This window comes from Taeniopygia guttata, chromosome 14 (assembly GCF_048771995.1).
Source record: "Taeniopygia guttata chromosome 14, bTaeGut7.mat, whole genome shotgun sequence".
Classification (NCBI taxonomy): Eukaryota; Metazoa; Chordata; class Aves; order Passeriformes; family Estrildidae; genus Taeniopygia; species Taeniopygia guttata.
The window spans coordinates 6,837,473-6,859,584 of NC_133039.1; the positions used below are offsets into that span (position 1 = coordinate 6,837,473).

The 22,112-nt window shown below is 45.4% G+C and overlaps 1 protein-coding gene across 4 annotated transcripts; it reads right to left on the reverse strand.

Moving 5' to 3' along the window:
• Positions 1 to 912: 912 nt before the first annotated feature.
• Positions 913 to 21,523, reverse strand: MEIOB (meiosis specific with OB-fold). Of its 4 annotated transcripts, none has more exons than XM_072935547.1 (17): positions 21,415 to 21,523; positions 17,033 to 17,247; positions 16,073 to 16,153; positions 13,584 to 13,636; positions 12,379 to 12,460; positions 9,088 to 9,145; positions 7,742 to 7,873; positions 7,129 to 7,201; positions 6,557 to 6,752; positions 5,996 to 6,096; positions 4,442 to 4,494; positions 4,263 to 4,358; positions 3,768 to 3,869; positions 3,161 to 3,314; positions 2,160 to 2,343; positions 1,656 to 1,742; positions 913 to 1,378 (listed from the first exon to the last, which is right to left on the reverse strand). In XM_072935547.1, the coding sequence occupies exons 5-17, from the start codon at positions 12,445 to 12,447 to the stop codon at positions 1,265 to 1,267; spliced, it is 1,419 nt and encodes a 472-aa protein (XP_072791648.1). In that variant the 5' UTR covers positions 12,448 to 12,460; positions 13,584 to 13,636; positions 16,073 to 16,153; positions 17,033 to 17,247; positions 21,415 to 21,523; the 3' UTR covers positions 913 to 1,264. The 4 variants fall into 4 exon arrangements, with proteins under 4 accessions (XP_072791648.1, XP_072791647.1, XP_072791646.1 ...); XM_072935546.1 differs by having other exon boundaries at positions 13,559 to 13,636; XM_072935545.1 differs by lacking the exon at positions 21,415 to 21,523 and adding an exon at positions 18,708 to 18,813 and having other exon boundaries at positions 12,379 to 13,636.
• Between the last annotated feature and the right edge of the window lie 589 nt (positions 21,524 to 22,112).

A 22,112-nucleotide genomic window follows, 5' to 3' on the forward strand; every position in this document is an offset into this window, starting at 1 on the left:
GCTAGGAAAACTTTGTTTTTAAAAGTTTTACAGAGAAAATTCCTGTTTTCCAACGAGAAGCAGCTCTGTGAGAGCAGCACAGTCCAAGGTGCTGCACACCACACTGGGAGAAGAAATTGAAGAATTTCTTTAGAATTTCTTCAGAATTAAAGTAGACATTAGGGTGAACAGTTCTGGAAGAGGAAGGATGGAATTAAGTGTCTGTACTGTTTGCATTTCCTCCTGCCTGTCAAACATTCCCATCTCTGGCAACAGCAGCAGGGCATCATTTGCAGTTTGGTCTCCAGCCCTGGGTATTGCCAGAGTTGGGATGAAATTATTGGAAACATTCCCTGAAGAATGGGGATTGTTGTGGCTGGGAAATGTTGAATCATTTGTTGCTACAGGAGGGATGCTGTGACCCAACGCTGGCAGCATTTTTGGGGTCTTTATTGCCACCCATGAGTCAGGGATGCAATGTGGGATTGCTTGTCAGGATTTCCTCTTTCTGTGGGGTTTTCTCTGTGCCCACAGGGGAGCTTTAAGGGGTAGGGAGGGCACCAGGGGGATCAGAGTTCCCTGGGGTGTCCTGGCCTAAAACCCTTTGCCAGAGCAGGGCTGGGGCATCTCCCTCTGTTGGAAACCTGCTCAGGAGGTGAGGATGTGACAAATACACCAGCAGGAGGGGAAGCTACGGACAGGAATATATTAAAAATAGGGAAAAAATACGTGGAGGAAGCCACAATATACATACCTTTAAATCCAGCTTTGGTGAATAGAGCCCTGCTTACAGCCTCAGCTTGATTTTTGCTTGTCAGAGGTCACTGCTAATTGATTACTCTGCTCTAATTAGACAGTCTGCCCAAAAAATCAGTCCTGCTCTTGCCCACAGCTCCATGTTTGGCCTCAGCAAGGTACACCACAAACCCAGGCACTGTTTCAAGGGGGAGGTCTTTATTTCTTTTAACACAAAAGCAGCAAAGCAGTTAAAACCACAGAAGTTCAACAGATCTCTTTTAACCTATTTGTTATTTCTGATTTTTTCAAAGATCTCAGCTGAGTGAGGAAATCTTGAAAGGGGTTGAATTTGGTAGAATTAATATTTAAGCTGAGGCCCAAGTACACCTTTTAAAGTACAATCACCCAAAAATATGAACTCAGAAGCCCACTTAGAGGTATTGCAACGTGCACTCCTCTTTTACCATCAGAACAGACTTGGCAAAACCCAACAACAGCAGAATTCCATCTCTAACAACACAGTGAAAGAAGCCTTTCCTAGCATGTATTAATAGTTCCAGTCTCTTCCCAACAAGCTCTGACTCGCCTCTATGGGATCTGCCAGTTTGCAGGAAAGAAGATTCACTTTTAATCCAGTTCTCCAATTGGGTGATGAAGTAACCTGGAAAAATAATTAATGATCTTTGTTATCACAGCACCTTGAGAGAGATTATTTTCAGCTGTTACAGAGCATGTTTGACAGATTTATTTGCATTATTTCCTGTGTGAGTACACATTCATGCCATATGCCTGTTACTGCTGAAGTCAAGCACTTTCATTTTGTCCTGGAAATAGGGACAGAGAAAGGGGAGATGGGAGAGTAAGAAGAGTTTTGCCCAAAAAGACAAGTTTAAAAGTGAAAAGCAGCTGCTGTTTTGAATTAAACATTAAATACTAACTTTGAAGTAAATCTTGCTTCGTTCCAAGAGGAGTTGCCATTTCAGTGAAGTCTTCTGGTCTTCTTCCAGCATGAGGAATTCATCGACCTGTTAACAGGACACCACAGAACACTTCAGCAGGTAGTTAAAACACTCCACAAGAGAACGATGATGAAAAGAACATGTTACATATTTTTTTTTATCCATTTCTAAGCTGTATTTTTCTATTTTAAGGTGGTGCTTGGTATGAGATGTGTACCAAGGCAGTCCCATTAACCAGATAAACTGCAGGGTGTTTGAAAATCAGAGTTAGGGATCAGAAAAGCAGTGTTCTGAACTGGGCTCACTCTTGCCCTGAACACAATTCCTGTTGGCATCTGCTGACTTCCTTGTCACACAGCTCTGTGTGTCCATGCCTCCATGCCATTTTTGTAACTCTCACACACAGAGAGCATTTTCAGATATTTGTAATGCCCAGCAGGCTCCACAGCTGAGCTCAGCAGGAGCAGCCCAAGCCCCCCTTACTGTGCAGCCCAGGGTTTCCTCAGCGACAGTGTCAGACAGGTAGCAGGAGTGCAGGGTGCCTGTGTGGTCTGTCACATCCACCAGGATGTCAAAGCTGGCAAAGGTGGACTTGGCCTCTGGAGAGACGTCACTGCAGAAGGTGCAGGTGTTTGATGCTTCATTCACGATGAACCTGCAGACTGAGCTGCAACACGAGAGAATTCATGCAGGTATGCAATTTATTCTTCCTGAAACATTTTTCTAGACTGAGCTGTCCCAAGGGACTTTGTCTTTAAAAAAAAAGTTCATCTCCTAAACTCTTGAGTCTGTCTGAGACAAAGTGACCTTTTTCTTTTTCACTCTAGGACCACAAAGAGCCCTCAACAAAACCCCACAACAGAACCCCTCACCAGAAACCCACATGGCATCCTCCACAGGAGTTTTATTTCTTCTCTGGGACAGGACTAAAATATTGCTCCATCTCATTTTGCCAGCGTTCAGGAGCACACATAATCACGGGATATGATTCCATGCAGGTGCTTTTATTGATGAAGAGCTCTGGGAATCAGGGGTACAGACCCAAATCTGACTCTGACACGACTTTCAAGCTGAACGTATTTTATATTCTATCCTTATATTACTTACATATTAATTATTAAACTTACATTGTTCTATTGCATACATTGACTTTATTCAAGCACGAGTTTCTCATGATCTTTCCTAGGCCCCTGACCACAGTTTCTCATGATTATTCTTATGATTAAACAGTAATTATATTTAATTAGTAAATAATCATCACATCTAACAATTATATAATTTGTCATGTACTACCTACACAGGTGCAATTCTAGCAAGGTACAAGGCCTGCATGTACCCAGCGTATTTTTTCAGGGCCTACTAAACTTAATTTTCCTTCTAACCCTAAATCCCCATGATTTTAAAACCATTTTACTATCCATTTGGGCTTAGGGGAAGAGGGACAAGCAGTTTTTAGCACATATTCTGAGCTGGGAGTTGCTCACCATCTGTTGCGCAGGACTCTGGACACGTTCTCGTCGATGTCCAGGGTGGAAATGTAGCCATAAATAATTCCATGGAGAGGCTCCAGCTTCCCATCACTCTGGAGAGCTTTTTCTTTCAGCTGTTCCACTGTGTAGACATCCACTACAGCCTCCACTAGAAGTTTAAAAGACAAGTTAAGTGTGTCTGAGCCAGAAATTATTCAAAGAGCAATGGTAAAAGTGGATCTTAAAGCAATAAAAAGGAGATTTAAAGCAGCAGCAAAGCGCTCCTACAAAAACAAAAGGTAAAACAAAAGGGACTCAGATCAGGAATATATCTATTATTTAATCTTTGTATCCTCCAAAAAGAGTTTTTGACAAAAGCTTTCCCCCTCGCTTCTCCAAACTGGTTCCAGACAGGAAGAACACAGCAGACAGGCTGCAGCAGGCATGGTCAGCTGAAGATACATAAAGATAAAAAATAAGGGATAGCCCCAAGAAACCACCCAAACTTCACCTACTCAGCCAGGCTGGACCTGAGCTCTGTTCCTGTGAACACACAGAGCAGGAATTCTTTCAGCCGCACTATGACATGACACTGTGCAGGTAAATAAAATCCATTGCTTACAGTTAATGGCTTCATTTGGCAGCTCCTTCACTGGGCTGGGCAGAGCTCCTGCCTGGGCACTCTCTTTGATGAAGCTGAAGAGAACATTTGCTTCTGCTGTTTCTGAAGGTGCATTTTTAAAAGTTATCAGTATATATTGTGTGTAAAATTTGCAGTATTTTTTATATTTCACAAGTTTTTATTCTGGTAGCACAAGCGTGTTGGAATTAGCCATGATTTGCTTCTCTATTTTTTATTTTAACTGTTAGTCCTGCATGGAATAAACATATGAAGGCTGCTAAAAATGTAATAAAATATTAAAAAAATTAAAAGAAAATAAAAAATAAATAAAACAAAACAAGCCACTGGCCAAAGGAGCTGGTCATCACATAGCAGACAAAAAGCAGGGAGCTTTGTGAGAAGCAGGCAGAAGTAATCACAGTTCCAATAGATTAATTAATGCATTCTAGCCTACAATAATGACTAAAAGAAAATAAATACTTGAGCAGCTCTTACCTGGGTTAGTTGTAATGATGGTTTTGGATATCACAGTTGCAGTCATGCAGTTCCTAAATTTGTCAAAATTGATTCTCACATCTGATGCAAATATAACTGTGCAGAAAAACACCCCCATGTTATGGAGAATAAATGCCACATGAAGAACTTCAATAAAACTAGGAACCAGACTGTTTTACCTGTTTCTTGGGGAATCCAACTCTGTGCCAGCTGGATGGATTCATTATCCCAGCTAAATTTAAAAAAAAGTGGATGCATCAAAACATTTTTGAAGCAGCACTCAAAGTGTTTAGTACTAAAGTACTAAATAATGTAGTTGTAATAAAATCGGCCAAAGGGGACACGACTCCTTTGTGACACACGTGGCACTGAAATTCCACATGCCTGCTTTATTCCAAACAGGATAAAATGAAGCTGGGTTTAAATGCAGAATATACCTGGGGAAATGCTGTAGTTCAGTTTTTATCCAAGTCATTTCTAGCTGAAGCAAAGCCCAGTTAAAGGAGCTGTTTGTGCTGGGCCAGGCTGATTGCTCAGATCCCCAGGCCAGATGTTCAGCCACTTCCAACACTGCGAGCTTTGTGGCTGGGGATGATGAGACTGGAGTGAGGTCAGAAACATCCCTCAAAAATGGCAATTTCATGGTCTCTTGATAAAATCTCATTCAGCTCCTCCTAAATTTGGCTGGCAAGAGCACAGCCAAAGCACAGATTTGTTCTGGTGGGTTTTCTCCTTAATCCTTGGAAAAAGATTTAAGATATTTCCTTTTCATCTGATGTTGCCCAGCCACCTCTTCACTGCTGGGCTCTGAAATCCCCTGACAGTGCCCAAGTCCCAGCACTGAGAGAGCTGATGGAGGAGCTGCTCCAAATCAACCCTGGGCTGGAAGGGTTGGGCACAGAGATGCTTCTTTTGGCTTTGTGGGGATGAATTGTGTCAAACATCCCATGATGAACATCCCCGGTGCTAACAGCTCCCAGCCCACAGTGCAGGGCTGCCTGCCTGCTTCCCCTGAGGGAACAAAGGGCACTGAAGTCACTTTTTAACCACCAAACAGCGACCCCAGGGCAAGGGAATGCCCACACCCACACACGTCCCTGCACTTGGAAAAGCCACAGGTTTATTGAACAAGCTCTGGGCAAAATGCAAAGGTTCCTCTGTGAACAGGACCCTGTTTACAGCAGGGATGGGCTGGGTGGAGTTGTATTTGTACACAGGACAGAGTTTGAAAATGCAGCCAAGGTTGTATCAAAATGTTTCTGCATTATTTTAAATATTTTTAAATTATTTCAACCTGTTTCCACTCCACTTGCAGTTCTGTTTGGCATTAAAAATAGATGATGCTCTTCATTTTCCTGCCCCCCTGCTTGTGGAAGAGACACAACAGCCTTTGCAGCTGGATTTAAAAGTCATTTCCTGAATTAGCTCAAATGTCCACATTTAAAAAAAGGAATTATTTGGAACTGAGCTTCATTTTGCCATCCATGAGCCAGCAGGCTGTCAGCAAGCCATAAAACTATACAAGATATATAAGGCCACTCTAATGAATCTCTTTTGTTAGTCTTTTCAGTGTACATTGCTGCCTCATCTCAGTTGCCTCCTAAATAACAATATATTCAAATTAAAAGATGGGTTTACGGTTAATTAGTGTGTGTTAAGCTAATTTCTTTACCCATGTTTGCATTATGTTTTTTAGAATTAAAGAACATTTAGTGAATTAAAGAACATTTTACCATACTATTGGGAAAGACCTCTCTGTTTCATCATACAGCTTTACTTCACACCTCTGGCCTTTCCTTTTGTCTGAAGTCATAAAATACTTTGGCTCCCCAACCTTTAAGAAAAAGAAGAAGTCATTTGTCCTCTATTCAGTGTCTAGAAGAATAAAACTCATAACCTAGAAAATAAAAAGGTTAGAAAAGGGAAGAAAGACTGTAGACTGCTAAAAATGGGATCACTTAATTTTTCCTTCGTTTTGTTGATAAAAATCTCAAAGGGCGTGTGTGCTTATTGTCAGTCAGCTGCCAAGCTGAACAAATGGAGTCCTGGCCACTGTGAGGCTCAAAATCCACATTTACCCAGATTTCCAATGAAGTTACTCGTGGTAGAGCACAGAAATGCTCCTCACTCACTGCCATCACAGCCCAAAATCCACATTTACAGATTCCCAATGAAGTTACTTGTGGCAGAGCACAGAAATGCTCCTCACTCACTGCCATCACAGCCCAAAATCCACATTTACAGATTTCCAATGAAGTTACTCGTGGCAGAGCATGGAAATACTCCTCACTCACTGCCATCACAGCTGCCAGCACGTTGAGGACTCTCCCATGGAGGCTTTGTCCATTTGCCACGATGTCCCCCAGGGAATAATAATCCTGAGGGTCCTTGACAGGCAGGTGCAGCAGAGCCAGGAGCTTGGTGTCGGTGTCGTAGCAGGAAGAGGTTTTAACCACAGAGTGATTTTCACTGAGCAATAATTTGTAGGCACTAGAACAGAACAAATCCCATGGATCAGCACTGCACTCGCTGAGGTATCAACAGTGTCAAATGTTCATTCATATGAAAAAGTAACTTTATTCCGTTATAGTTTTTCCTAAAGGTACAAAAAATTCTTGTAGATTTTACTCAAAGAATGAAATTTACTCTGTTTAGTAACAAAGAGCATTATTGCTTTATGACTTTCTATTTGTTAAATATACTCTCCTTTGAGATTTGACCAGACATTGTTGAGCACAGGAGGAAGGTATAGCTATGCAAGAAGAAAACACAAAATATTTCTACCAATTTCATGTGGCTGGAAATTGAAGCAAGTCTTAACTTTGATCTTGCTAGAAAGAGCTACTACTGCATGCTTTAAATTTACCTAGGAGTTACAGGGTTGAATTTTTCTTCTCTTTCTGCTTCCTTTGACTGAATTAAAGGATTTTCAATTGTAACTAAAATAAAGCATTGATAAGTAATGTTAGAAATTGATCATAGGTACAATTATAGATATTTTTGTGTGTACACTCCGTAAGCTCAGTTTTACCCAAACAACCACAGGTAGCAAAATCTTTCTATGAATTTAAAAAGATAAAAGCACATCCTGTAAATAAATACAGGATTTTTGCTGTGGTTTTATCAGCAATCATAGCCATATCTATAACTGAGGGAAGACAAACAGCAAACTGCTTTACAGCTTATTTTCCATCATGTTTAAGACCTCAATATAATGTGAGATTTGACATTGATTAACTGCAGGCCAGCTCTGAGCTGCTGCACTCAGTGGGTTTCTTTTGTTGACATATTTACTGGGCTTGAATTGAAATCCTTGGAATCTTGTTCCTTTCCTCTTTCTATTGAACAGAACTGAACAATTTGTTTCCAATTAGGCTGTTTGTGAGTCTTCAGAGCAAAACACAGCAAAGCCACCAGCACAACCCTGATTTCCATGCAAACAGAAACGTGGTGGGAATAAATAAAATAAATAAACTCACCACAGTCACCAACCCTGAAGCTTTCTGAGAGGGCTCTGATGTACTCTTCTTTGCCCCAAGACTGGACATTAATGAAGTAAGTTGGGGAGTCACGAATGGTAAAACTGAAGGTGTATCTCTCAGTGCCAATGTCTGCAAAAATAAACAGGCCTGCAGCAATTCCTCAGCACAACTTCATTTCTAACTAGAATATGTGTATAAAAACTACTATTTTGGATTTACTATTTACTAGTTTTTGGTTTTCCTGGATTTTGACGGGAATTTTCTCCCACTAGAGGCCAGCAGGTGGTGCAGGAACACGGTGGTGTTTGGGAATGGGCTGCAATTCCTGCTGGAGTTGTTGTACCTGTGCACCTTGCAGGTGTAAACTTCCAGATGAAGCAGGAGAAGCGCAGGAGCTGCGGGAGGTGACAGCCAGGGCTGGCAAACACACAAGCAGGGCTCATTCGTACACACAGCCCCTGTTGTGTAGGAGTTGGGCTGACTGATGGCCCAGGCTGCAGGGTGGAATTGAATAAAGCCAAGTGTTTGCAGTGCTATGGAAAATTCAGGATATTGGTGTCTGCATCCCTGCCCTGTCTCATACAGCTAACTGGCAAAGCTTTCCAGGGATCACAGCATGATGCAACAGGTTGATAAACTAGCAAGGAAAACTCGAGTGATCCCCCAGAGTCCCCTGAGTGCAGGTCCATGGAGCACACACACCAACACCAACACAGACTCTGCTCTAGGGTGCCACCAGTTTCAGGTGACAACCAGTGACTTTCCTCTGAAATCTCACCCCTCCAGCAGCTCAGCAGGAGCCGGTGGCAGCAGAACAACTGAGCCCTTCTCCTGGAGCTGGAATGGCTCTCCAGGGCTGGAGGTGCTTCTGACAGTGTCTGCACCAACCCTGACTGAAAATTTGTTATTTCAATTTCCAATTAACATTATTAACAACATACAATTCCCATTTTGTCCCAGATGAAGCTGTTGCTACTCAGGCCAGAAATTACTTGTGTCACTCCACAAGATGTGTCCTCAACATTTCTGTTTTAAGAGAGAACAAATATGAAGGCACCAGCTCATTCCAGCAGTATTTATGGAAGAGTGGGTTCATATTGGTTCCATCTTCAGAGCAAGAAACACTTCCATGACAGAGTTTTTCCAATTGCTAATTGATATGGCTTAGCCAAACCAACGCTGCTCTTTCATCTTGGTTCTCAGACACAATTTTTAGGGGTGCATTTTTATTCTATCCATTTCACACTGAGAAATCTGTTTATCATTTAAATCTTGATTTCAGTCATCTCTGCCAAATTACACCGTTGAAGAAAATGAAGAAAAAGAGTTTAAAGGAACTGTACTTTTTCGGTCTGGAAAGCTTCTGACATCTGTTTTCCCAATAACCACCCCGATTACATTCTGAAAAATAAAAAGATTATAGAGTACAAGTATTAAACCCAGATGTAGATGATGAATTAGATTTCATGGAATTATACTCTGCTGATGATAATAAACATATTTCTGGCTGGCAATCATTTTAATCTATTTATTCCACAGTACCGTATGAGCTAAAGAGTAAAACATAAACACACAAGTTTACTTTAGGGGAAAAAATTGCGACTAATAAAAATATTAAAATAAATCCATCTGTTTCTGTTCGTGAAGAAAATGGGAGGACAAAAGTTCACCCCAAACCTTCACAATTTTGGCTGTTCTACAGCAATCTCTCCTCAGGTAGGCAGCAGTGTTGTTGTTTCATGCTCTCTGCACAGGTCTCAGATCTCCTCAAAGGCTCCATGGAAATTCTGGACAGGATTTGTTTTACAGTGAAGTGTCCAAGGTTTTCCTGGCTGTCAGCACCACGAGTCACACGTGTGCAGCCACAGCAACTTGTCCTGGCCTCAGCCAAGCAACCTAAATTTCTACAGGTGCCTCTCTCTTGCTGTCTTTCAACTGACTCCAAGGGAGCTGAGGCAAGGATTTTCTGTTGCTTCAGACCAAAATCAGTTTTATTCTGCTTTGCTAAACCTGTGGCTATTGTGTAAAAACATCCTGTTCTCAATTGTCAAACACAACTACTGGGAGCAAACACACACATGTAGATATAGATATATAATCTATCTATCTATAATAGAACATAACAGCTGTGTGATGAGTTGTTATTGGTTTTTAGGTGGTCCTTGGTGTCAGAGAAGAGTTTTGAAGTGTTTGTTTGGGATTTAAAAGGTCAGCAAGGAAAGTCAGAGTGAGACAAGGGCTGGAAGAACAGACTGACACTGCAGTACTTTCAGGATCCTTCAAAACATGAAGCATCCTGCATCTATTCCACTTCACAGAATCCTGGCACGGTTTGGGTTGGAGGGATCTTAAAGCTCATCCAGTGGCACCCCTGACATGGCAGGGACACCTTGCACTGTGCCAAGGGGCTCCAAGCCCTGTCCAGCCTGGCCTTGGGCACTGCCAGGATGTGGCAGCCACAGCTCCTTCACATGAGCCCTTCTGGCAGTCCTGGGATCCCATTCCAGCAGAATTCCAGAGGCAGCTGGGAAGGGCAGCACTACAGTTCAATAACCCATTCAGGATTCATTTTGTACATATTCACAAAGCAGCGTGACCCGCCTGACTTCACTGCAACGATATTGAGCCGTGCTCAGAAATCAGCTCTCCGATTTCCTTGGGATCACTAGAGGGAGCACAGGACCTGCCTTATCCTGCAGGGATGGAAACACTCAGGAAGAGGCCACTTGTGTACAGCACTGTAATATCCCCCTTCCAGACTGAATGCTTTATGTCCACTGCATGCAGTGATTCTGATTTTCTGTTTAGGGTATTGTTTCTTTAATAAAAAAAAAAAATCTATTAAATCAGAGGCAACATTCCCTGTGTCTCACCACCAAATATCAAAAGAACTGACATTTAGGATGAGTGCCTGCAGAAATTAGGCTGATTGTGCCTAATTTCTGTTGCAAATATCCAATTTCACAAAGAAATCTGCCCTGCTGTAAATGTGTTCACCTCTGTGTCTCCAACACCGAGCTTGCACGGGGAGCTGGCAGAAGGAATTGATCTGGCTGGGAACTGTTTTGGACAGAGGAAGGGAGAAAAACTTCCAGAGATCATTTCCTCGATCAGCTCTTTGTGTGAGTGCCCAAGCACTCATTTCCCCAGGAGAGGAGGGGAACACCCCCCATGGTGCCTGTTTTGGCAGAGCACTGCTCGAGGCTGCCCAACCAACTCATGAACACACTGCAAGTGTTTACACTTGAATCTCTTTCACTTTTTAAAATAAACAGCAAACTCATAAACTGTGCCATTTTGGTACTTCAGACTGTGTGTTCAGCTGTTTTAATGTCCTAACACAACACACACTGATCATTCCATCATAAATTATTATTTTATAAAAATACTTTCATTGCCGTGTGTTGCTAACAGCAGTACTCAAGTTTTGTTTGTATAATAAAAGCTTTTATTTGTAAAACAAAAGCTTTTAACTGGGTTAGTGGATCGTTATTTGGGAGGAACTGTGAATTGCTGAAGATCAGCTTGGATCAATATGGCTCAAAGGGGATAGAAAACTTCTCTTACATCATCCCTTTTCTGTGATTGCTCTTTCATTTGTTTAAAGTAAATGAGAAAATAAATTGTGTCATCCCAAATAAAAAGCGGTGGGAATGGGAAAACTCCACGTTTCCACTCTTTTCAGGAACTTCCCTGGGGCAGGGGAGGGGGGATTCTGCCTCTGCTCAGGTGAGACCCCACCTGCAGAGCTGCCTCCAGCCCCGGGGTCCCAGCACAGGGAGGACCTGGAGCTGTTGGGGTGAGTCCAGAAGAGGCTCCAGGATGATTGGAAAGGCTGAAAGAATTGGGATTGCTCATCCTGGAAAAGAGAAGCTTTGGGGTCACCTAATTGTGGCCTTCCAGGGGCTGAAGGAGCTGACAGGGAACATGGAGAGAGGCTCTTTACAAGGGATGGAGTGACAGGATAAGGGACAATGAGTGTGAATGAGAGAAATCCTTGCCTGGCAGGGTGGGCAGGCCCTGGCACAGATTCCCAGAGAAGCTGTGGCTGCCCCTGGATCCCTGGCAGTGCCCATGGCCCAGCTTGGACAGGGCTTGGAGCAACCTGGGATGGTGGAAGTTGTCCCTACCCGTGGCAGGGGTGGCACTGGGTGGGTTTTAAGCTCCCTTCCAACCCAAAGCAATCTGTGATCCTATGCAAACCCATTTTTCATCCTAAAAAAGCAGAACCAACCCTGCCATGGAGCTGTGAGATTTTCACGCTGCCTCCCTAGCGTGCCACGGGAGACTGCTGAGGTCACAGATGATTGTGGCTGCATAATGCTGACTCTGTAATGTCTTGAATAATGTCTTCACTAATTCAGCATCCATTTAAAGTGCTACAAAGGGGTCTCTGATACACGGAATTGCCCAGTCAATATCTGTGCCTGTGGTACCCACAGGCTCTGGACAACAACAGCATCCATTTTCATTTTGCTGCTTTGCACACAAAGAAGGGAAGGCCCTTTCTACCCAACAATTGCACTAATGCTATCAGTGCCTAAATACACATCAATTACATAATTTTGCAGTAACATAAGACAGTCAGATACAATTTCAATTTCCAACAAAAGGACCATGGCTGTGAGACTTACAGGACGAGCAAGGTTTGGATGCAGATCTGAAAGTGCAACAAAGTCCCGTGCTGAACGAGAATGAGCCATTCTTTATCTGAAACTGGAGGAAACTTAGATTTTGTAAAAATCCAAACAAATCACTTAAGACCATTCACAGTGAGAATAACAAGTTATTTTTTAACATAAATGTTTTGACCTAATAGCATCTGTTTTCAATAAGAGGCATTTCAAGCCATCTGAAGTAGACAATTCTTTATTGTTTGGATTTGGCGATGGAAGTTATGATTTTTACTGTGACAGCTCTACCTAAGCTTCTCAAATAAAGGCCTGTAATTTTTATTTATTATTCATCATTAAATGACTCCATTAGCACCAGGCTCTGAAAAATATTTACCCTCCTCTCTGGGAAGGCCAACTGAATTTAATGAGGCAGCTCATATTTAAAAGGCAATTTATATGTGAGGAAAGAGAAGTGTTGGGTTGCAAAGCACCTTTAATTGAGGTTTTGGACTAAAGATTAAACTACTTTAAAATGTAAGTTTATTCCTTCCTCAAAATATAAACCTGGGAATTTATTAAAATAAAATTTGTGAAAACCAGTTCTTTTCAGGCTGCCAATGTGGCATTTACTGCCCAGCCCTGAGATCACCCAGGTTCTCTCTAGAGATGCTGAAGTGGGGACATGGGTGCATTTTTAAACCTTCTGAATGCCTTTTATTATCTCATGGGTTCCTCAGAGACATTTAGATACTTAACAAATGGTTGTCAGATTCTATTTTCTGTTGTAAAAGGAACCATGGCATTGTCCAAATCTTAATAACCTTTAATAGGAGAGATTTTTCAGAGGATGCCTGTTCAATCTTTAGGACAAAATCCTGAATGGCTTTCACAGTCTTTATACCTGGAACCTCGTGTGAGAATTGTTAACCATTTCATCAGGCATTAGGGTAAAGGTCTGTTGAACTAGAGAACAAATAAGCCTACATTTTAAAGAAAAATAAGCAGTTATCTGAGAACCAAATGATTTCTCTCAAAGAGCATTTCAAACTAGACTCTCATAGAGAGACAGCCCAAGTTTGCCTTACAGAAACCATTGAACAATGGGGCCCTCAAACCTGTTCCCATCCCATTAGAATGTATGTTTCCTTCTGTAGGAAAATTACCTCAGCATCCCTCCAAGGCAGGGTAATGTTCTTACCTCAGAAGAAGTTAAATATTGTTACCTGCTGTACCTCACACCAGCTGGGTCGTGTCAAAGGAACCAGCGCCAGAGCACCTGTATCAGAGGAAGATGAAAATGTCATTTAGGATTTTAAATGCTCTGGGTTCTGAGAGCTACAGCAGCACTGCCCCACTCAGGGACCCCTCAACCCATCATGGACCCCTCAGCCCTCCTCACACACCCACCATTCCCCTCAGGTTCCCCTCACTGACCCTTCAACCTCTTCTGGAACTCTTCAGCCCTTCAGGTGCCCCTCATGGATTCTTTAGCCCCCTCTGACCCTTCAGCCTCCTCCAGGACTCTTCAGCTCTTCAGGTGCCCCTCACGGACCCTTCAACCTCCTCCTGAGCTCTTCAGGTGCCCCTCACGGACCCTTCAACCTCTCTCTGGACTCTTCAGCCCCTCAGGTGCCCCTCATGGACTCTTTAGCCCCTCACTGACCCTTCAATCTCCTCCTGGACTCTTCAAATGACCCTCACTGACCCTTCAGCCCCTCAGGTACCCCTCATGGATTCTTCAGCCCCTCACTGACCCTTCAACCTCTTCCTGCACCCTTCAGCCCCTCACTGACCCTTCAGTCTCCTCCTGGGCTCTTCAGGTTCCCCTCATGGACCCTTCAGCCCCTCAGGTGCCCCCACTGACCCTTCAGCCTCCTCCTGGACTCTTCAGGTTCCCCTCACAGACCCTTCAGTCCCTCAGGTTCTCCTCCCGGGCCCTCAGTCCCTGAAGAAGACAAGATGGCGCCGGCGCAGTGGCGGGAAAAGGCTCGGCGCCCCCTCCTCCCTCAGGGCTGAGGGGAGAAGTTCCCCCATGGCAGCTCCTTCAGGGGCATCTCCTGCAGGCCTGGAGCCCCGGCTTTGAGAGGATAACAGCAGGGTCAGATGGGATTTGGGCTGGGCAGGCCCTGGCACAGGTGCCCAGAGCCCCCGGGATCTCTGGCAGTGCCCAAGGCCAGGTTGGAGCACCCTGCCCTACTGGAAGGGTCCCTGCCCATGGCACTGGATAGTTTTTAAGGTCCCTCCCAACCCAAACAATCCTGATTTACCAGCTCAGCAATTTAAAGTCAGGTTCATTCTACAAATATAAACACACAACACACCAGCAAGACAAAGCAAGTTGCAGAAATCTCTGGAGAAACCTACTTCCCGCCATTCCCTACTTCCTATTTTTTTTTTTTATGTTGGCTATATATATTTTATTCCCTACTTTCTTTTTTTCTTTTATGTTGGAAAAAAAGTTGCAGCCTGTATTTTATAAATTAATCAACATTTCTGGTTTAAAGATATTATTTGTATTGATTCTCACCCAATAGTCCTATATTTTCAGGCTCTGCAGAAGGATGGCTCAAGCAGTTTTCTCCATTTATATTGAATATAAAATTATATTTTATAAAATCAATACCCTTCACTTCTGCATCATAAAAAACTTTACTCCTGATGAGTAATTTTATGACCCCCAGGTCTCAGCTATTGGAAGTTTTCAGTGTAGCCTGACAAATTCTGTGTGTTCGCTCTGTATTACAAGACCTTTCATTTCTTCAATTAAACAACTGAAAATGGATCCCACCTGTGCTCTCGTATTTATTGTATCACAAAAATCCACTATAATTATCCCGTGCTGCTGATAAACAGGATGCCAGGGAACTCATAGCCTGGATTGTTTTTTTCCTCTTATACAGTATGATCCATGGATGTAATTTTGTTTCATAGGTTTGCTGTCTCCAGTGAAGGGAACATGGCATTTTTTTATGTCGGTTCTGTTGTTTTCATTATCTCAAGCTAATGAACAAGCAGAAGGTAATGAGCCTGGTGATGGGATCCTAATGGAATGGGAAAAAGAACCTGGACACTGGCAAAGGTAAAAGCCTCATTCTTACAGCCACGACTGCAATGCAAAACAGGAAAAAAAAAATCCCCGAAATGAGACCTGGGGGTGTCCACTGGTGCAGAAGGTGAGAAATCAGCACCACAGCCCAGGGGCTCGCAGGAGCTGAGCTGGTCCAGTATCTCAGCGAGGTTTTGGTGGGGCACCTGCTGCAGTGGAGCCTTGCAGAAGCCACTGGCACCTTCAGCATGGGTAGGTCCCCACTTCCAGCGGGTTTTGTCCAGGTGGAGCTGCTTTTCTCCCACAGGCACAAAGGGCAGGTGAAACCCGACCCTGCCATGTCCCCTCCAAGCCTTTGTTCCATTTCAAAGCCACCAGAACAAGGGTGCTGTTGTGCCTCTCCTGGCTCCCCGTAATCACCAGGAGGGTTTGCTTTGTGAGCTGCTTCCACTCCTATTTTCAATGTACATTTAGGGGGGGGAAAAAAGCTGTTTTTTACTTTCCCAGGATAGCTCCTGCTGGGAAGACGTTATCAGGGCCATCGTGACAGGATGCACAAAGGCAGGGGACAAAGTGAGGCCGGGTTCTTTCCCTCTGAGATGTCTGATTAGATGCTGAGTTTCTGCCTTGCAGATACTGAGCCAAGGACTCGTTTGATGGGCGTACCTGTCTCAGGTGACACGGAGAATTCTGCCATTCACACAGCACATGGCACCTCAGGGACAGCCAGGGACACTTCTGTGGTTACTGCAAACAAATAACACCTTTTTTGGTGCTTATTACTAGCAAATGTCTAACCTGCCTTTATCCCACTGATTTACAAAGCCAGCTGATTCTCCCAGACAAGAATTTTCAACACAAACACTAGAGAGCATCTGCAAAAACAAATGTTATTCCACTTGTATCCTGCTTTACTCAACCTTTCCTCCTCAGCTGACCTCAAAGTGGTCTCAAAAAGAAATCAGCATCGTTATCTCCCTTTGACAACTGGGAAAACAGAGGTGAGAGAAAGGCCAGAAGAGGTTTCCTAAAATCTCTGTGCCACACAGAACCAGCTCTGCTCTCCAGCACTAGCCCCCGCGGGAGAGCAGCAGTGTTAATTCAGTGTTTTTCTGATCTAGTGCTTGATCCCTGAAAGCTCCAAGTGATTTTAACTCTGCAGCACTTCAGCGGCACTTTGCTGATTCCTGTGATTGGCAGAGCCTTCCCCTACCCGGCTGCAAATTGCCCAGTCCCTGCTAATTAGGCCTTCATGAATAGATTTATTTAAATTACACTCATTGGCATGGCCAAGGAGTGCAAATGCCATTTCGTAATTCACTTTAGCAATTTGTTACATGACCATCAGTTCACTTTGTGTTCAGGGGAAGAAAGTCCAGCACTAGCAGGGACATTTCAGAAATCATTTGCAAAACCAGAGCAATATAAAAATATTTGCTCTGTGCATTTTCTGCTGCCCACAGCGTTTACTGAGAGGGCTCATTGAATATTTATGCATCCTTAGGACCAAAAGAACTGGTAAAATGGAGAGGGCAGACATGTAATTTTATGTAATTGGCCTGACTGAATGCATTAAAAGCAGCAAATTATTACAGGTGCTCAGTGTTCAGTGGTTTTGGCTGATACCTGAACTGGCAGAGCCTCGGGAGTGCTGATGGAGTAATGATGGACATCTTCAGCAGCAGCAATGCAGGTGCTGATGCAGCCAACAGGTGCTCGGTGTGTGTTTAGGGATATTTAATCTGAATTTTGCCGAGTCTTTGTTCAGCTCTCACTCCAGCCTGGTCCCCAGCCCTGGAACCATCCCAGTGCTGTTTCAGTGGGAGCAGCACCACCACCACCTGCAGCATGGAAAAACACAACAACCCAGAGCCTTGCTGTAAAATTCACACGACCCATGGCTGGTTCCCACCTCATCTGGGCTAATTCTGCCTTCTTGGGGCTAAGGAAGGTGCCAGGACCTGAGGCTGGTGCATGCACGTGGCAGCAGCAGGAGCCTGCAGGGAGCTCAGACCCCAATATAGGCATGAGCAAACAGAACCACATGCCAGGGGCTCTGCTGGGAATGCCAACAGCTCTCTCTGCACAAGAAAATCTCCATTTCTGGCAAAGACAAAAAAAAAAAAAAAAGCTTTTTCTCAGGTGTAAATCTCTGTGGGCCATATAGCTGCTCTGCCCGTGGGCCGGGAGGGAATGGCATTGTCAGGGCTGGAGCCTGGCATGGCTCCTGTCCCTCCCAGGCTCATGATGCCTGCTCATCAGCCAGCCCAGCTCCTCATGACTCCATCACTAATTAATCCCTTCTGCAGCAGTGGTGGAGCAGGAATGTCACGGAAAGGATGTGGCACATCCCGGGGAGGAGCAGCAGCCATCAGCACCAGGCCCTGCACCAAAACCAGCTCCCCTCAGGTGCCAGGGCAGAGTGACAGCCCCACAGAAACACCACAGCTGACATCTGAGACCTCCTGCATCATCACTAAGCAGTCCGCTTATTTTCAGTGTGTAATTAGCAAATAAACTTATCCCAGAACCCACCTGTGTAGTTTTCCTACCAAAAAGGCAGAATAAGTAAGATGCCCATATAGGAACTCGCTGCTTGAAAGCACTGACACAAGCCTTTTTTTCCTCAATTTTCTCCCTTTTTTGAAGCTCAGGCTTTGATTGCCCAAGATTAAAAGCCCTCAGTCTGCTGTTCTACTTGACTGAGACTATAGAAATTCAAAATTCTTCTTTTAAGAGCCTTCAGGCTGTTAGAGAATAACTTTTCCTGCACATAATTCCAAAATAATGTGAGCTCAGTGAAATGACTTGGATTTTCATCACTTTCCCCAAGACCAGAATTTCCTCCTCCCTCTCTGAGCAAACAAGTGACGAATATTTTCCAACAAAACATCATGAATTAAAACTCACAACAATTAAAAATAGTTCTAGTGACAGCTCCCTGACACAGAGGAAGGATGCGTTGAGGGGGGAAGAAAAGAAGATATTTAGCATTGTTGGCTGCTATTCAGACACTTCCAGCCGTTCAAGTCCATGAAATCAAACCCAAATTATATCTGGATTTCAGCTGGGGACACATGAGACTGAGCAATACCAATTAGGACACACGGGATGAGCATCTCCCAGTGACAATACTGGGAAAAACCCTTCCAACCTCCAGTTGCTCCAGTTTCCAACCAAGCCTAAACCTTGATCCCTGCAGTTCACAAGGAGGAAACCTTAGGATATAATTCCCAAAGACATATGGGGGTGGCTGTAAAAGAAAACTCGGATCTTAGAATAAATCAAATTTTTCCCTCACCACAGAATCCAGTGAAGGGAGCACCAGAGAAATCCAAAGGGCCCATCCAAGCTAAACTTTCCAGCACAAATCCACCTTTGATCTCCTGGCTGAGCGTTTGGCCCTGGCCTGGTGGTGGCAGGGCTCCCAGTGCCTCCGAGAGCCAGGACTGCATCCAGCCCTTCCGAGGGAATCGTGTGTCAACATTTCCACAGCCCTCCTGGCTGCCTGTCAGGCAGCTCGTTAGAAAACTCCTGCAGACCCACACTGACATTTGGAGGGTTTATCCATTAGAAAAACAAAAGCTCCCCTCAAAGCCTGTTCAAAGTGCAAAGGTAGGAGACTTGATCAAAACAGGACTGGATCACAGAGTTTTCCCTTAAGAAAATGAACACTAGAGGTCAATCTAACAACTTGTCCCGGAAATATATATCCCTGGAATAAAATATTACAGACTGCTGTGCTCTGTGCAGCTCTAACTACCTCCAGACCCACTGGCTTGGCCTGATCTAACAAGGGTTTCCTCTGTTCTTTTGGATTTGCTCTTGTCTTGCTCTCCATTAGCGTTTCCTTCCTGGAGCTCTCCTGCATGGTCGCTGTCCTGAGTCACCGGGCTCCCTGATGCACTGAACTGCCCGTTTTTGGAGGAAAGGGGCAATTGGCCTTGTGGGAGGAGGCTGGAGGCCAAATGTGTCCCTGATGAGCTCCACTGCAGCTCGAGCTCGATTAAGGATCAGGAGCAGAGGAGCGGCCGGTGCCATGCAGGTGGAAGCCCTGAAGAGGCAGGTCAGGATCCCATCTCATGGGGAAACCCTGGAATGGGCTGGGTTGGAAGGGAGCTTGAAGCTCACCGAGTCCCAGCCCTCCTGCCATGGGCAGGGTCACCTTCCACTAGCCCGGGCTGCTCCAAGCCCTGTCCAGCCTGGCCTCGGACACTTCCAGGGATGGGCAGCCACAAACCCACGGTTTGAAAGAGGCAGCAGGGAACAGGGCTGGGGTGCAGGGGGTGGGTTTGGGACTTGCAGACATCAAGTCTGATTGCCTACAATGCATCTCCCATCTAACAGCAGCAGAGAGACTTCCTGCACTTCGTGCTTTCCTCATCTCGTCTCCCATGCTCAGATTCTGGAGGACCTTGAGACTATAAACTCCCACAGTCTTTTTCTGCTTAAAATCAGTTTTGGTTGGGCTTTTTTTACTTTAGCATTCTGAAATGCCCAGTGTTCCAATCCCAGTGAGTTTCTTCCTCCCCCTTCCCTACTCTTATCACCAGAAATAAGACACAGCCCTGCCAGCCTGTTTCAGCCTCCCCATTGCCACCTTCCTCAGCAAATCCCCAATCCACAACCAGCCAGACTCGATGGAGCACAGGAGGCTGCCTCCACTGGGAAAACCAAGGGTGATCCAAGGCACAAAATCAAGCTGGATGAAAGCTCAGAACCAGCAGAGAGCGAGTTCAAGCAGATTTCTGCTGGGGAGTCACCCGAGTGCTGCTCCCTTGAGCTCAGCCCTGCTGAAATGGGGCCAAATCGCGGCTCTTTCCGCCTGCAGCCGGATCCTACAAGCCCGAGTAACACCGAGGAGTAACATTTACTCCCACCCAGGGCTCTGTGCAGCGGGGCTGCCAAGCCCTGGCCCCGGCTGAGCTTTCCGTGAGGAGCAGCTCCATATGGCAGCGCCGGCTCCTCACTCAGCAGCTCGCTGCTGCCAGCTCCTCTCGCTGCAAAAACCTTCCAGCTCCACCTTTGTGCTGCCATTACCTTCCCAAACCTGCCAGATGAATTCCTTAAAATTCTTCCTGGGAGTTTCTCGCTGTTGGGGTGAGCGCTGTGGTTCTGGCTGCTGCCAGCCACACTCCCCTGGGGCAGCAGCCGAGTCATTCCCAGGTGGAAGTGCCTGCCAGGCCACGTCCAGAGCGTGTCCAGCCTCAGTGCCCAGCTCCTCAGAGCCCAGGCACACCCCGAGGCTGCCACAGAAGTGATGAAAATGCCTCGTTTTAAAGCAAGGTGGCCTTAACACAGAGCTGAAGTTTCTTTAGGGACACATCTCTAAGCCCTTCCCAAATAATAGAGGCACAGGAGAGATTTGGGAGGGGTATGAGTATGGCTGGGACAGCAATGGATGCCTTGTGCCGCTGGTGTGTGTTAACACCTTCTCTTCAAGGCATAATAACTGGGCAGAACTGAACAGAAACCTCAATTTCTGGGGCACTCGATGCCTCACTTTGGCAGTTTTTCATCTGTTAAAAGCCACAGGAGCTGCCCTTCCCAGTATCCCCATTCATCCCCATCCCCTGGGAGGTGGCTCCCCCAAAGGCTGACTGCCAGAGGAGCAGCAGCAGCACAGCCCTCAGTGCCACCAGCCGCTGGATTTGGGCACAGAGCAAAGCCAGCAGTGACACCAGAGGGGTGAAAGCCACAGCAGTACCTCAAATGGTGTGGCCTGAGCCCAGGCAGGCTCACACTCAAGCCCAGGTTAGCAGGGAGCCACTGTCAGTTCATGGATCCACTCAGCCTCAGCCCTGCCACGGCACGTGCACTTTCTGCCAAATCAATATCTGAGTTTTCCTGCTGAATAATTGTGTCAGTGGGACGTTAATGGGGCACAGTGCTCGTGGTGTCGAGGCTTTTTTATATGTTTTTTTGTCAACGAAGCAAAGTCATTTGTTTGCCTCCCCCTTCCCCCACTGCCAGCCTTCCCAAATGCACAAAATGGGCTCCAGACCCACCTCCTACAAGGAAATGAGAACCAGCCCTGGAGGATCACCCAGCAAGAAGCCTCTGTTCGGAGATCTGACGCCTCTTCAAAGCCAGGGGAGCAAATGTGCTCCTACCTCCGCTGATTTATGAGGAACGGCTGCGTCACCCATGCGGGGGAAAGGCTTAAACGCTACCAGAGGGGAGGCAAGGAGCCCTGGCTGCCTGCTCCGAGTCACCCCGCTCTTCAGGAGGCTTTGCTTTCCTTTAATTAGGTCTCTCTTGCAATTTAAAGGAAAACAAACAACCTGGAGACTGCAGCACATGCTGCTGGATGTTCCCCTGGCTAGGAAAACAAACACCGGGCTGGCACCGAGATGTGCCAAGGAGGGCTCTCGGATGGCACGTGGCACCAGCCAGCCTGGGACCGTGCCCCCACACATGAGGGGATGTGGGCAAAGCAGGTGGTGTCCCAGAAACAGCCAAAATCCCCTCAGCTGGAGGCAGGAGCAAAGCCAGAGGTACAGGCACCCCAGGAAAGGCAGGAGCAAGGTATAAGTGAGGGGCACAGCCCAGGGGTGTTTTTATCCTCCCTTTCTGTGTTGAAAAATTCTGGGTGTAAATCCTTCTGTGTGTTTGGTTTTAATTTCTGCTGCTGTCCCACTGTTATTTATGCTCTTAAAATATAACAGCAGGCACATGGAGAGTGTGGTGTTCATGAAATACAGCC